The sequence below is a fragment of the Alligator sinensis genome, unplaced genomic scaffold (assembly GCF_000455745.1).
Source record: "Alligator sinensis unplaced genomic scaffold, ASM45574v1 scaffold625_1, whole genome shotgun sequence".
Lineage (NCBI taxonomy): Eukaryota > Metazoa > Chordata > Crocodylia > Alligatoridae > Alligator > Alligator sinensis.
The window spans coordinates 400760-415432 of record NW_005842894.1 but is presented as its reverse complement, the minus strand read 5'-3'; the positions used below and the strand labels follow the sequence as shown (position 1 = coordinate 415432).

General features: G+C 45.3%; 1 protein-coding gene across 1 annotated transcript in view; it reads right to left on the bottom strand.

The window, feature by feature from the left end:
• CCDC15 (coiled-coil domain containing 15) overlaps window positions 1-14670 on the bottom strand; it is a 45538-nt gene extending 30868 nt beyond the window's left edge. The window contains 4 exon segments of the mRNA XM_025192124.1: window positions 6029-6145; window positions 8109-8315; window positions 12366-12515; window positions 14575-14670. Coding sequence (XP_025047909.1) covers window positions 6029-6145; window positions 8109-8315; window positions 12366-12515; window positions 14575-14670 — 570 coding nt within the window.
• Between the last annotated feature and the right edge of the window lie 3 nt (window positions 14671-14673).

Genomic DNA, 14673 nt, shown 5'->3' with positions numbered 1-14673 from the left:
GCTCTCTGCCTCTGTCCAGAGTCCATCTCTCTCCTCTCCTGGCCCTGGCAGTGGGCCAGAAATACTGGCGCTGCCATGGACGGGGCTGAGGCTGATTGAACAGCTGCTGATGAACCGTAGCAGCTGCCGGTCTATCATTGCTGTTGATTCTGGCTGGGCTGGTGAATTTCCCCATTATAAACTCGGAAATTTTTTTCCTCACTTCTTTACCATCCCCCCAGGTAATTCCATGAGGGCAGAGGAAGGGGGCACAGACCATGCTTGGGAAGGGGGCACAGACCATGCATTGATTCCTCCATCCCCTAATCCAGGGACCTTCTATATGCACTCCAAAATCCATAAAGAAGGGAACACAGGCAGACCCATTGTATCCAACGTTGGAACACTCACTGAAGAAATATCAGGTCTCACTGAATCCATCCTCAAACCTCTTGTCATCCAAAGAACAAGATTTGTCCAAGACACAACAGACTTCCTCTGTAAACTGAGGAGTTTTGACCACCTTCCTGACAACACCACCCTTGCCACCATGGACATCACAAGCTTATATACCAACATCCCGCACCAGGATGGCATCCCAGTCTGTATTTACAGGAACAAAAACACGCTTCTGAATACACATCAGAAGAGATCTCCAAATTTACATGATTCATCCTCACACACAACAATTTTACCCTCAATAACCAACATTTCCTTCAAATTAAGGGCACAGCTATGGGCATTAAAATGGCCCCACAATACACTAATCTCTTTATGGCCTCTCTGGAGGAAACCTTTCTTGGGAACTGTACCGTCAAACCCTCACTCTACCTTCAATACATAGATGACATTTTTATGACATGGACAGCGAACCTTGACGCTCTGAGACTTCCACCAACAATTTAACAACTAACACCCCTCCATCCAACTATCTCTGGAGTACTTCAATACTACCACCCTATTCTTAGATACCACGGTCATCCACAATGGTACAATACAAACCTCCGTATACAGAAAACCTACAAACCAGAACACATATCTACACAGAACTAGAAACCATCCAAAACACACTAAAAAAGCTGTCATATACAGCCAAGCCCTCAGATACCACCGTATCTGCACTGAGGGATATACATGAGAACTCAAGGTGGGAAACCTCAAAACAGCTCTCATACAACAGGGACACTTCTCTAGAGAAATAGACCGCACCTTTGAAAAAACCACACAGACACCATGTGAGGAATTATTCCATTACAAAACAAAAAAACCCCATGTCTCGTACTCTGCTAGTATTGACCTACCATCCCTCCATTGAACCAGTAAGGAAAATCCTTAAACAACTTCAACTGATACTTGAAAAAGACCCGAAACTAAAAGAGATCTTTCCTGATCCACCCCATCCTTGCCTTTACAGGCTACAAATCTGGCAAGATTCATCATCAGAAGTAAATTTCCCACAGCCCAAATCACAACCAATGGATCCAAACCATATCTAGAAAAGAGATGCAAAACATGTCAACACATCTCCACAGCCCCCAGAATATCTACACCAGAAAACCAAACTATCACCATCCCTGGATGCTATACCTGCACATCAAAGAATGCGATATACTTCATGCACAAAATGCTCAGACGGTAGGTACGTGAGAGAGACAAGCCAGAACTTGAGATCACGAATGAATGAACGCACACAGGAAATCCATTAAAGACGGAAACCCACATTTGCCTGTAGGGGCACTTTTCTCCCAAAATGACCACTCTCTGTCAGATCTCAGTCCTTTTCCTTAAAGGAAATTTACAAAACACCTTCAAAAGATGTGCCCGTGAACTCAGCTTCATCACCACTCTGGACACGAAAAATCATAGACTGAACAGACATGAGCTTCCTCACTAGTCTGCCTAAACCCCAACCATACCGAGTACCCATACCATAATCCACAATTTTTTTTTCCCCTCCCTGCCAAAATATGGAATGTATGATTGGCCTTAGAGCAGTTCGTTCAGTTCAACTGCCATAACCGCTTGTGTAGACTACTGACGGATTCCCCGGTATACACAGGGGAGTCTCCCTCTTCTGCACTCCACTTAGCTTGAAAAAGGATACTGTGTTATCTGAAAGTTTGCTACAAACATCAACCCTCCAAGTTGGTCTAATAAAACATATCAACTCAAACCAAAAGACTCCGTCTATCACATAGCCCCAGACCAGCTGCCCCCAAAAGAAAACTCCCAAATATGGTATGTATTTAGAATGTATTTTATTATTTTAATGATTGAGGCACTGATAGGCTTCCAAATTACTTTAAACTTGTAAAATATATGAATGAAACGTGTTCAACTGATAACTATATATAGTGGCATTTCATCTTAATCATGGAAAAACATGGGTTTTGGGTTATTTAATCAGAGACTTTGGGATTTTTAAACAGAGAAAACCAGGATCCCAGTTATCACTATAAGAGAATCCCTACATTAAGAGTTGCATTATATAAAATTTGATAATGCATACAATTGTTACATCTGCCTATACCCTTAATTGCATTAGTTTATTGAAAAAACAGCATATGTTCATATTGCCCTGAGCACACCATGGAGCCATCTGAAGGGTTGTTCTGTGAATGAAGATGACATAGGTTACAAAAGGACATGCTCAAAACTTCACTCAAGCAGTTGGAGCAAAAGAATCTGAATGAGCCATTTAAGTGGTGTGCAATACCGCAGACTGCAAAAACAAGCTAGTAAAACTAGGGGAGTTGTCATCTTATTTGAATACTAGCATCTCCTGAAAATGCAGAAAGACAACATACACTAAACACCCACACTGACCTTTCTATACTTAGAACTGGGGACATCCATGACAACTTACTGTATTTGCAATTCAAATGTCATAGATAGCACCATTTGGAATTTCATGACTGTCAGTGTAGGGCACCCTGTTGGATGCATTTGGAAGTCATAAATTAGACTCTACATGCCTCAACTACCTAAAGACAGTGGATGTTTTCTGGAGTTAAAAAAAGCCTCAAGCAAAAACCTATAATTTTGTATATATATTTATATACGTATATGTATATACATGATGTATTTACATGATGTACTGTACTGTAATGTATTTACTGATGTAACACATATATGTACATGCAATGACTACACACACAAGTTTAATACACAACATTTCCTCAAGTTATACAAGGTAGAGAACAATATCTACCATGAGGCAGACAAAGCCTTAATTCAGGCTAAGTGAATCTAAAGGAGGGCCTGTGAAAAAGATAAGGGACAAAAACAGACAGACAAACAGTGGAGTTAGGATTTTGTTCTGCCTTGCTGTTCCTATAGCTTGAACAAAGAAGGTTCTTGAAACCCTGCAATGTGCCAGGCAAAGCTAGAATGACTAATGGTTTGACTAGTCCAAAAATGCAATGACAGCATTACTTACAAGCCCTGAAAGCACAACAGAAGAGTATACCAACAAAACACCAGTACTGTTTTATTCTGTTGTACAGTCTGAACGCACCATGGAATTTGTAGAATGCTATTTAGAAGCACGCGTGTGCATCTGAAATTTTAAGCCAATAAGTAAACTTGTTTGTTGCTCTTTCTGATCAATCCAGTTTTTTGAACATCATGAGTCTGATGGAACAAGTATCCCGATAGAAAGAAAAACTTTTACAGTTACCTGCGTGCAGATTTCTCTACATGAAAATGTATCACCATTTAAAAATACTTCCAAAATATGTCAACTCAGGTACCCTGGGGAAACGGATGACTCACAAGTTTCAAATTTTAGTTCTACTAAGTCGCATAACAACAGGCCTCTTCCTTCCCATCATTACTACAGGACTGTCTAGCTAGGAACAGATGTTGCATTTGCACCTGGACAAGTTGTGCCCGTATTTACCCCACAACAGAAATATCCCAGGATTGGCATGTACACACATTCTCCTCCTTACTAGAGTCTAGTGACTGCTTCTTTTCTATCACTTATTCAATGATGCAATCATGGGATAATTGTTCAGATGCACTTTTCAATGTCCCAGGATCAGCTTAAGTACTTTTTATCCTGGGAACCTTTTTAGGATTTATCCTAGGAAAAGGGCATGGATGTTTGACTGACTGCACTTTATCCTAGGATAAAATGGCATATCTCAAGACATATGATGTTTGTTTATAGCCTCTTGGACCCTCACCTAGGGATACTGGGGAAGGAAATTTCACATTTTAGAAGGGAACAGAAAGCAAGCTTGATTGGGGAAAAAGGCATGCAAATAAACCACAAATTATAATGCTGGTGAAGTTCTTTGCAATAGTATCCCTGGAACTCAGTAAACAAATTCTGTCGATAAGCCAGTAGAAGAAAGAGACTCCAAACTATTTTTCCATTCCTTCCCTATTCTTACTTTGCAAGAAGTCGATCGGGCAACAGCAAAGGTTATTAACAACAGATTAATTACAGAACTAAACAGGCAGATCTGTTCCATATTTAGCTTGTCCCTGTTTACCCTCAGCATGAGGTACAAGGAGTCATCACCTTTACATTCAATGTTTAGAGTAGACCAGAGGTGATCCTAAGCTGTAGTTACGTTTTGGGGTTACCATGTAGTAGGCATGGATATTTTCTTGAATTAGGTTCACTATTGGGGCATTTGGTCTTTAATTAAAACTAGTGCACAACTGTTCATTTCTATTGTATCCTATCTGTACATTACACTATTTGATATAAATTCAATTTTGATTTATTTTTGTATTTCAAATAAGGTAGTTAGTGATTTCTGGGCAGGTGATACTTCAGGCTAACCCTCTCCGTGGAGAGGGAGACCTATACTTTCTTTCATAACCCAAAAGTGAGGGGCCACTTGGGAAAGGCAAATATCCTTCACTGCAGCTGCACAGAGTCACTGGTGCTGAGACAGCAAATGATCACCAGTGCCAAGACAGCTCCCTATCTTGGTCTGTTCCTTGGGGCAAATGGCAGCACAATGGGGAGAAATTTAGGGTTCCCAAGGTTCCCTGCAGATGTGCTTGGGACAGATAGTTTAGCATTTCTTTTAAATTTGGTTACACTTTTACATTTGTTTCAATTCTCATATTTCCTAATTTTAGAGGCCTCCAGCACACAACATTTATGGTGTTATTTATGTATTAAATTGTGCCATAAGTAACAACAGTGCTACACACACAGCCAAATTATAGCACTATAATGTGGCAAACCAGACACAAAAGATAATCCATAGAATATATGGAACATCTTTTTGGCTTGTTTGTATGGGGCCATAAACCAAATGTGTAGAATGCCCCTAGCCTGATGCTGACAATCAGCTGACTTTCAACATTTGGCATCAGGATTAGGAGAGCCCCAGTCCCAATGTCAGGAATGGGCTACTAGGGAATTGATTTGCAAGGTTCCTTGGCAACACCTGTGCCTGGCAGCCCCTTCTGCTTTGCTCTGCAGCCCTTCTGGACCTGCATTTTAAAATGCCAGGTCCCAGGGAGCTAGGCTACACACAAGATTTTCAGCCCTGGCCCTGGACAGCCCAAGGGTTTGAGACAGACACCTATGGGCACCTGGCTTTCAACTTGCTGGTGCAGAAGAGCTCAGGATCATTATCCTAGACTCTGCTTATGCTAGCAAGTAGAAAGTATGCTATTGGGTTGTGAGCCTTGCTCCCAAAATCATCTCTCCTGCCATACACAAGGCCTAAATCTTCTCATGTTAGGTCTGGCAAATAAAGTCATTAAATGAAAACTGCTTTATTTGAATACTAAGTAGTAATAGAAGGGCTGCAGGAATGAAAGAGTTTAACAGGACAGTCCAAGGCAAACTACTCTGAATCACAAAGGTATTCTTGAGGCATCCAATCCAAGGGAATTTAGCAATTATCTCAGTTAAATTAGTGGCAGCACAAACTACTGTGCTTTATGCACTGTAGAAAAGAGCCATTGAAGTGTATGGTGCGGTTTGACTTGATTAAGTTGAAGGTCTTCACACAGCATAACAAATAACTTACCATCACCGTGCTTGTGGCCGAGCTATCAGCCACTTACTTACCTCTCTTGTTAGACCAATTCTCCATATGCCTGCTGAAAGTTCAAAAGGAGCTGCTCCTTCAGGCACAGTTTTGCAGGATGCCAGCCTGCGACGGACCTGCTTCATAGTTTTGCCAAGCTGCCAGAAAGATACCATGTAAACAGTAAGGAAATAACTCCAACATAATGAAGGTTAGCAGGATTTTGTATACAGAAGGATATTATTCAAGGCGGCACCGAAGTACAGCCTCAAATCTAGATACCTCTAGTTTCAGACTGGGAAGGCCACATATAGCTTGGTTGGGCAAGTTATTCTTTAAAAAGACTGCAAAACTACATTGCAAAATTCAGTTAAGATAATGCACATGCACACTTAATAATTGAGCTTCAGCATGCACGTGGGGAAACAGCACCACCTACTGCCTCCCGGGCAACATTACATACCAATGTGGAAGTATTGTACAGAGGTTTTATTTCGCTGTTTTTTTCCGCCAGATGAAATGCAAACACTGACAATAGTTCAAGCATAGATTCAACATCCTCATAAAGGGTAACTGCTAATTTTAATGACAGACTGTTGTGGTTTTCCTCACAACAATTATTATTACAAAGTTTCTTATATGGTAGTGAAGTACACACCAATTATACTGAATTAAAAAAAAGAAAAGAAAGAAAAAAGCTGATGTAACTTTCTTCTTTCTCTTTTATTCATTCAAGAAAGAAATCATCATCATATTCTGCTTAAAGACTAAAACAAACATTGCAACTGAAATGGCCAAAAAAAGAAAAGCTATACCAGCTCTACTAATCAGGCATGACAAGAAATGAAACACATGGTAACATTACTATAGTCAGCCAGATAAACACCATCACCACATTACCGTGTAAATGTAGGAGTCACAGAATCATAGAAAATAAGGGTTGGAATAGACCTCAGGAGGTCATCTACAGGTTTCCTTCACTTTACGCGGGTTGTGTGTGCGCAAATTCACTCTTAGGAGATGACCCTTTTTATAGCAAAAATTCATTATATGCAAGGTAAATTCACTCTTACACAATCAGTGTGGTGGGAGCCCACAGTTGCTGCTTTGTGCGGTGCACTGTGGGAGTGATATGCACCAAAATAGTCTCCTGTTTGGATCTGTGCTCCTCCCTCGTCTGTGACACATTTCTGTAGTTGCCATCCCCATTGTGATAGTGTATCCCTATTTGTTACATTGTAAGGTGGGTTCCCTTTATGCAAATTCAAGCTATGCGCCATTTTCCAGGAATGCATGTACAGCATAAAGCGAGGGAAACCTGTAGTCCTATACCCTGCTCAAAGCAGGACCATCCCTAACTAAATCATCCAAGCCAAAGCTTTGTCTAGCCAGGTCTTAAAAGCCTTCTATACCTCCCTGGGTAGCCCATAAACTTCCCTTGCTGCAAACAAAGATAATTGATCCTCATTCTATCTGTTACCACTGAGAACAGTCTAGGCTCCACACCCCCAGTCTTTTTTCCCCGACTAAATAAGCCCAGTTCCCACAGCCTCTTCTCATAACTCATGATCCCCAGCCCCTTAACCATTTCTGTTGCCCTTTGCTTGACTCCCGCCAATTTGTCCACATCCTTTTCTGTAGTGGGGGGCCCAAAACTGGACACAGTACTGCAGATGTGGGCTCACTGGTGCTGCTGAATAGAGGGGAATAATCACTTCCCTCGATCCACTGGCAACACTCCTACTAAATGCATCCCAGCGTACCTTCTTCACAAGGGCACACTGTTGGCTCATATTCAGCTTATTGTCCACTGTAACACTCTGGTCCTTTTCTGCAGAGCTACTGCTTAGCCAGTCAGAACCAGAGCATGGGATTGTTTAATCCAAAATGCAGGACTTTGCACTTCTCTTTATTGAACCTCATGAGATTTCTTGTGGTCTAATCCTCCAATTTGTCTAGATCTCTCTGAATCCTAGCCCTACCCTCCAGCACATCTACTTGAATTTCCAGCAAGCCATACCTTCATTAGCTTTCCCTCAGCTGCTTCCCCTTCATTTTAACTTTCTACCTTCTCTTAAGAGGACAGGCCACCCAGTCCCAAACATGTCAATAAATACTTACCACAGTCACTTGCTGCTGAAATAATTTGCTTTGGTTTTCTCCCTGTTCTTCTAGATTATCACCAAGTTGCTGCCGAGGAACCATATTAGTGCCCAAACTGCAGATGGCAGATTTTGCGTTACTCCGATACACACACGTATTCTTCTTAGGAGTTAAGTGCAGTGCAGAATCTGAGCATTGCATCAGAACACAACTCTCCTTTTCTGCCTGCAGTGAAAAAAGGACCGCAACCCCAAACAAACCAAGAAAAAAAAAAGGAAAGCAAGTTCTTAACAGTCATCTTCCTAAATTCAAACTTCAAATATATCTGCGCACAAGTTAACAGCTTCCCCAATGTTACCTGTAGTAGCAATTTTCTCTTCCCATTAAGAAAAAAAGAGAGAGAGAGAAGGTAATTTAGCCAGAACTGCTGGGTTTGGGAGCTTTACTGCCTCTATGGCTCTGTATTCAAGGGACAATTGCACCTGAAGGTTAGTGCTTCTTCAGTTCTCATAGATGAAAATAGATCTGAACATGTCAGAGCCAAATAGTGCTGGCCCCTCTCCCAGGTCACTTCTCTCTCATGTCTGATTTCAAAGATGCAAACCTAGCAGGTAGGATCAATTTACAAAAAGCACTATCTTTCTCCATCTTCTCACCACAGCTGACCCCACATGGACTGGCGAAGAGAACAAGACACGTTTAGCTCCAGTAGGTCCTTTTATTGCTGAGTGAAGTCACAGGGAAGACGATAAGTCCTGGATAACCTCTCTCTGCTGGGGAGGAGGCTCTTCTCAGCCAGACTGGCTGACCTGCTCCACCGGGCTTTAAACTAAGCCTGCCGGGGGATGGGGGCACTACCGCCACTGCTGGCCCACTGAGCAACCCTTGCAAAGCCAGCAGGCCAAGGCACTTAAGGGAGCCCACCCCTGCCCGAGCCCTGGAACGAACTGTAGGCAAGGCAACGGCCCCCAAAGGGACACTTGCGTGCCTGTACACAAATGCCAGGAGCTTGGGGAATAAACAGGAGGAACTTGTTCTGCTTAACACACATAACTATGATGTCATAGGGATAACAGAGACCTGGTGGGACTCCACCCAAGACTGGGCCACAGGTATAGACGGCTATACCCTGTACAGGAGGGATCGAGTGGACAAAAGGGGCGGGGGTGGACAAAAGGGGCGGGGGTGTAGCTCTCTATGAAAGGAAAGGCTCGGTGCCCCTGAAAGCCGATACTGGTGACCAGGGTGGACGACTGAAGACACTCTGGGTTAAAATCCATGGGGAACACGGCACAGGGGACACAATAGTGGGAGTCTACTACAGACCTCCCACCCAAAATCAAGAGCTTGACCAGTTCACCAGGAAATTGGCTGAGGCCACATGCTCCTGGTCCATGGTTGTCATGGGAGACTTCAACTACCCAGACATCTCATGGGAAGAGCGCTAGGCCAAATCCGAGTGGTCGCAAAGCTTCCTCTCGTGTGTGGATGACCTCTATCTGACACAAGAGGTCTACGGGCAAACAGGAGGTAAAGCACTGCTCAACCTGGTACTGGCAACCGGAGATGACCTAATCAGCGACCTAACAATCGAAGGGAAGCTGGGTGACAGTGAACACGAGCTGATCACCTTCACCATTCACCAAAAAGCTGACAAGTCAGTCAGCAATACAGAAGTCCTCAACTTCAGGAAAGCTGACTTTGACAAGCTCAGGAGGCTTGCCGGTGAGGCCCTAAGGGACCACAACCCCAAGGGGAGGGGAGCTCAGGAAGAATGGTTGCTCCTCAAGGGAGTGATCTTCGATGCACAAACTAAGGCTATTCCATCTCGGCAAAAAGGCAGCAAAAGGGCACAGAAGGCCTCTTGGCTCAGCAAGGAACTAGCGGACATCCTGCATCTAAAAAGAAAGACCTACAAAGGATGGAGGACGGGATCCACCTCCAAGGAGGAATATTCTGCACTGGTCCGGACCTGCAGGGAGAGAACCAGGAAAGCCAAGGCTTCAATGGAACTCCAACTGGCTACAAGTATCAAGGATAATAAAAAGTCCTTTTTTAGATATGTGGGGAGCCGGAGGAAAAGCAAGGGCTACATTGAACCCATGCTAAACCAGATGGGACAACTGATGACTGACGCCCAGGAAAAAGGCAACCTACTAAATGGATACTTTGCATCAGTCTTTCACCAGTCCCATGGGACATCCCTGCCCACTACGGGACAGGGAGGCCTGGGTGAGGGAGATTCCTTGCCCTCCATCAATGCTGACCTCATGAAGGAACACCCTGAGAGGCTGGACACCTTCAAGTCAGCTGGCCCTGACAGTTTACACCCCAGGGTACTCGAGGAGCTGGCCAGCATCACAGCACAGCCCCTGGCACGGATCTTTGAGAACTCCTGGTGCTCTGGTGAAATGCCCAAAGACTGGAAGAAGGCCAATGTGGTGCCTATCTTCAAGAAAGGGAGGAAATTGAATCTGGCAAACTACAGGCCCATCAGCTTGATCTCTATCCCGGGGAAGGTCTTAGAAAAGATTATAAAAGAGGCCATTCTTCACGGATTGGCTAATGGCAACATCCTGAGGGATAGCCAGCACGGGTTTGTTGCGGGTAGGTCTTGCTTGACCGATCTTATTTCCTTTTTTGACCAGGTGACCTATCACCTGGACAAGGGGTAAGAGATTGATGTCGTATATCTTGACTTTAAAAAAGCCTTCGATCTGGTATCCCATGATCACCTCTTGGCAAAACTGGCTAACTGCGGCCTTGGGTTCACCACGATTCGCTGGCTGGGGAATTGGCTCCGTGGTTGGACCCAGAGGGTGGTGGTTGACGGAAGTCAATTGTCATGGTGCCCTGTGACCAGTGGGTTCCCTCAAGGCTCTGTCCTTAGACCTATTTTGTTCAACATCTTCATTAACGATGTAGACATTGGTATCAGCAGACTGGCCAATTCACTGATGATACCAAACTCTGGGGTGAAGCATCCACACCTAAAGACAGGAGGGTGATCCAGACGGACCTTGACAGGCTCAGGAAATGGGCAAATGACAACCTGATGGTATTTAACACCGAAAAATGGGAGGAAAAACCTGCAGCATCCTTATAGGCTTGGCAGTGCTACGCTGGCTAGCACTACAGATGAAAGGGACTTGGGGGTCATGACTGACCACAAGATGAACATGAGCCTTCAATGTGATGCTGTGGCTAGTAAAGTGAGCAAAACGCTGGCTTGCATCCCTAGGTGCTTTGAGCAAATCCCAGGACATCATTCTCCTGTTGTACTCGGCCTTGGTGAGGCCACAGCTGGAGTGCTACGTCCAGTTTTGGGCTCCACAATTCCAAAAGGATGTGGAGAAGCTTGAGAGGAGTGCAGGAGAGCCACGCGCATGATCAGAGGTCAGGAAAACAGACCTTATGACGAGAGGCTGAGCGCTATGGGACTCTTCAGCCTGGAAAAGCACAGGCTCAGGGGTGATCTGGTGGCCACCTATAAGTTTATAAGGGGTGTTCCCCAGAATCTGGGGGAATGTTTGTTCACCAGAGCGCCCCAAGGGATGACAAGGTCAAATGGTTATAAACTCCTCCAAGACTGTTTCAGGCTGGACATAAGGAAGAACTTCTTTACTGTCTGAGCCCCCAAGGTCTGGAATAGCCTGCCATCAGAGGTGGTTCAATCACTTACTTTGAATGACTTCAAGAGAAACATGGAATCCTATGAACCCAGCTGACTTCCTGCCCCTGTGGCAGGGGCCTGGACTTGATGATCTTCTGAGGTCCCTTCCAGCCCTAATGTCTACAAAATCTATGAAGTACCCCAGAGATTTCAAGCCATTACACTATTGGGTTAATATATTTCTTCCCAACCCCTGGGCTGGAGCAGTGGAAGGACCCCAATATTTTAATCTAATTTACCAGGCTACAAGTTCAGATTTGAACTGAGGTGCAGGACCCATGTACCTGCCAAGCAAGTGCAGCTACTGCACATGCTCAGAAGCAGAGAAGACATTTCCACATCCACACTGCACAGAAGTGCCAAAAGTGGCATTTATACAGCTGGGTAAAGTGACTTTTGGGTGCATACAAGAGGCCTGAAGCTAAAATAACATGAAAAATTATAATTTACATTCCCCAACTTTTTTCCAATCAAAATTTCAACAAAGATTGTATGGATTATATCAATATGGTGTTGCTTCAAAACCAAAGGATACTATTTTCCAGGCACAAGTCCTCATATATAGCAAAGCAGAGATGGGGATTAATAGAAGCTTGTCCTACCGCTTCATAGGATTTCTGAAGCTGATGCTTTCTCCTCCTCCTGGCCTGCTGATTCACCCTCTGCTTCACTTCCTCCTGAAAGCGTCTCAGACTCTCCTCTTTCTCCTTTTGTTGCTCCTTTAGCTCCTCTTCAACCTGAAATGCTGAAACCTGGTAAAGGGAAGAGTGGCTTTTTGACTTTGTTATTTTGTAGCTTTACAACAATCTGCACTTCAGCTTCTTGTGTCAGAGAAGTCAAATAAATAAAAGTCAAATAAGATTAATGATGTCGATTTCAAATGACACAATAACTTGGGGAAGCCTAAGTAGTGAAGACCAAATCACTGATTCAGACCAATATGGACTGCATGCAGAGCTGGGCCCAAGCAACCCAGCATTTCAATATGGTCAAGGGTCAAGTTAATCACAGTTGTTGGGAGGGGGTAGGGGGTGCTACAAGATGAAAAGATATCACAGAAAAATCTATTCCAACTTAGCAAGTAGAATAAAGATACAGTAATAAAAAGCTGAATCTAGATAAATCCAGGTAAAGTAAAAGGCACAAACAGTAGGTAGAATTAAGTATTAGAACAGGGGTGTACAATTATTTTTGCTGGAGGGCCGCTCATTGAGTTTTGGGGAGCTATTGAGGGCTGCAATGGTAGCTCTGCTCCTTGACAGGTGTCCCACCCCCTGATTGCCACCTTGGGACCAGAAGTCCCATCCCTAACCTTTGTCCCATCCTGTGACCTTTGTCATAGGAGCTTCCTCCCCTTGCCCCCAGAAATACTCCTGGGGGGAAAGGGAGTTGCCATCTTGGAACCAGAAAAAAACCACATCATATACTAAAAGTCAAACATCGACTATAACTTTCTTTTATTTCAAAAAATATTTTTGTTATGATTTGTGTTTACGTAGTGTATATAGAAGTGACTGCATAATAATGCAAAAATAAAGTCTTAGTCTTGTGTATTGTGTGTGGGAGAATATGTGGAGTATGGCTGGGTGTGGGGGTGTGTGTGTGTGTGGCAAGGGGTGGGGTATAGGGCATGTTGTGGGGTATGCATACATGTAGGGGGCTGTGGGAGCAGGGTGTGGGTGAACGTGTTTTGCGGGGTGTGAGGAGCAAGCACCTCCCCGCCATGGTGCACAGCCCCTGCCACTGGAGGCGACAGGACCTCGGGGTGCTTATGACCCATGGAGGTGCTGGCACCTGGTGGCACAGCTCTGGCCAGTTCTGGGAACTGCATGTGGCAGCAAGGAGCAGAGCCAGGCCGGCCCAACTCTAGTGTGCAAGGCTCACATGCAGCTCCCACCACTTGCGCACCACCAGGGGAAAGGCCTACACAACGAAGCCAGCTGCCTACCCCACTACCTGCTGCCACGTGCAGCTCATGGAACTCCTCCAGGAAGCAGGAGGCAGGGCTCCATGGCCTGGGGCCCGTGGTGTGTGAGTGTTGGGAGCTGCACATAAGCCCTGTGCAACAAAGGCAGGCCGGCCTGGCTCCACTCCTTGCCTCCAAGTGCAGCTCCCAGAACTGGCTGGAACTGCCACCAGGACCCACTGCCTGCTGCTGCTGCCAGCAGTGGGGGATCTTGAGGGGGAATGTACTGGGAGGGTCCACACACCACCCCTTTGCACCCCATTACACACTCTTCCCACCCAAGCCCCATGCTCCCACCACCCTGTATTAGAACAACTGCCCACAGGTTATGGTCTGCTGCCTATTAGTGAAAGGCTCTGAATCAACAGTGGATATTTCCTGTAGAGATATGCTCCAGGTCAAATGGAAACTGATTTGGGAAATCCTGTAGCTGTAGTCTGATGTGCAGAAGACCACACAAACAGAATTATGCTTCCTGCATTCATCGAATATGAATCTATAGGTGGAGGGAGGCAGTTCAGGCATCTGCAAACCCGCTGCATCCACTGATAAATTCATTCTTTCAAACTCATCTTCACAGACATGAAAACTAAGTTCTGAAGGAACAGCTGCAGCCGCGGTCCCAGGCTGGTTGGGGAGACGGCCGGCGGGGAAGTGCCGGGAGCTGGCGGGTGCGAACGGGAAGGCGCGGGAGCGGTGCCGCCGAGGGGAAGGGAGCGCAGGAAGGCAGCCGAGCAGCCGGCCGACTCGGAGACCGCCGGGCTTAGAGCAAGAGGGGAAGCGGAGAGGGCCAGGACGAGGACGAGGACGCGGCGCGTGGGGCTGCGGGGCGGCGCGGCACTCACGAAGGCCAGGCCCTGCGGCTGCTCGACCTCGGCGCCGGCTCGCTCCACCCAGGCGCCCACCGGCGCCACGCGCTGGTTCCTCTCCGCTAGCACCATCTG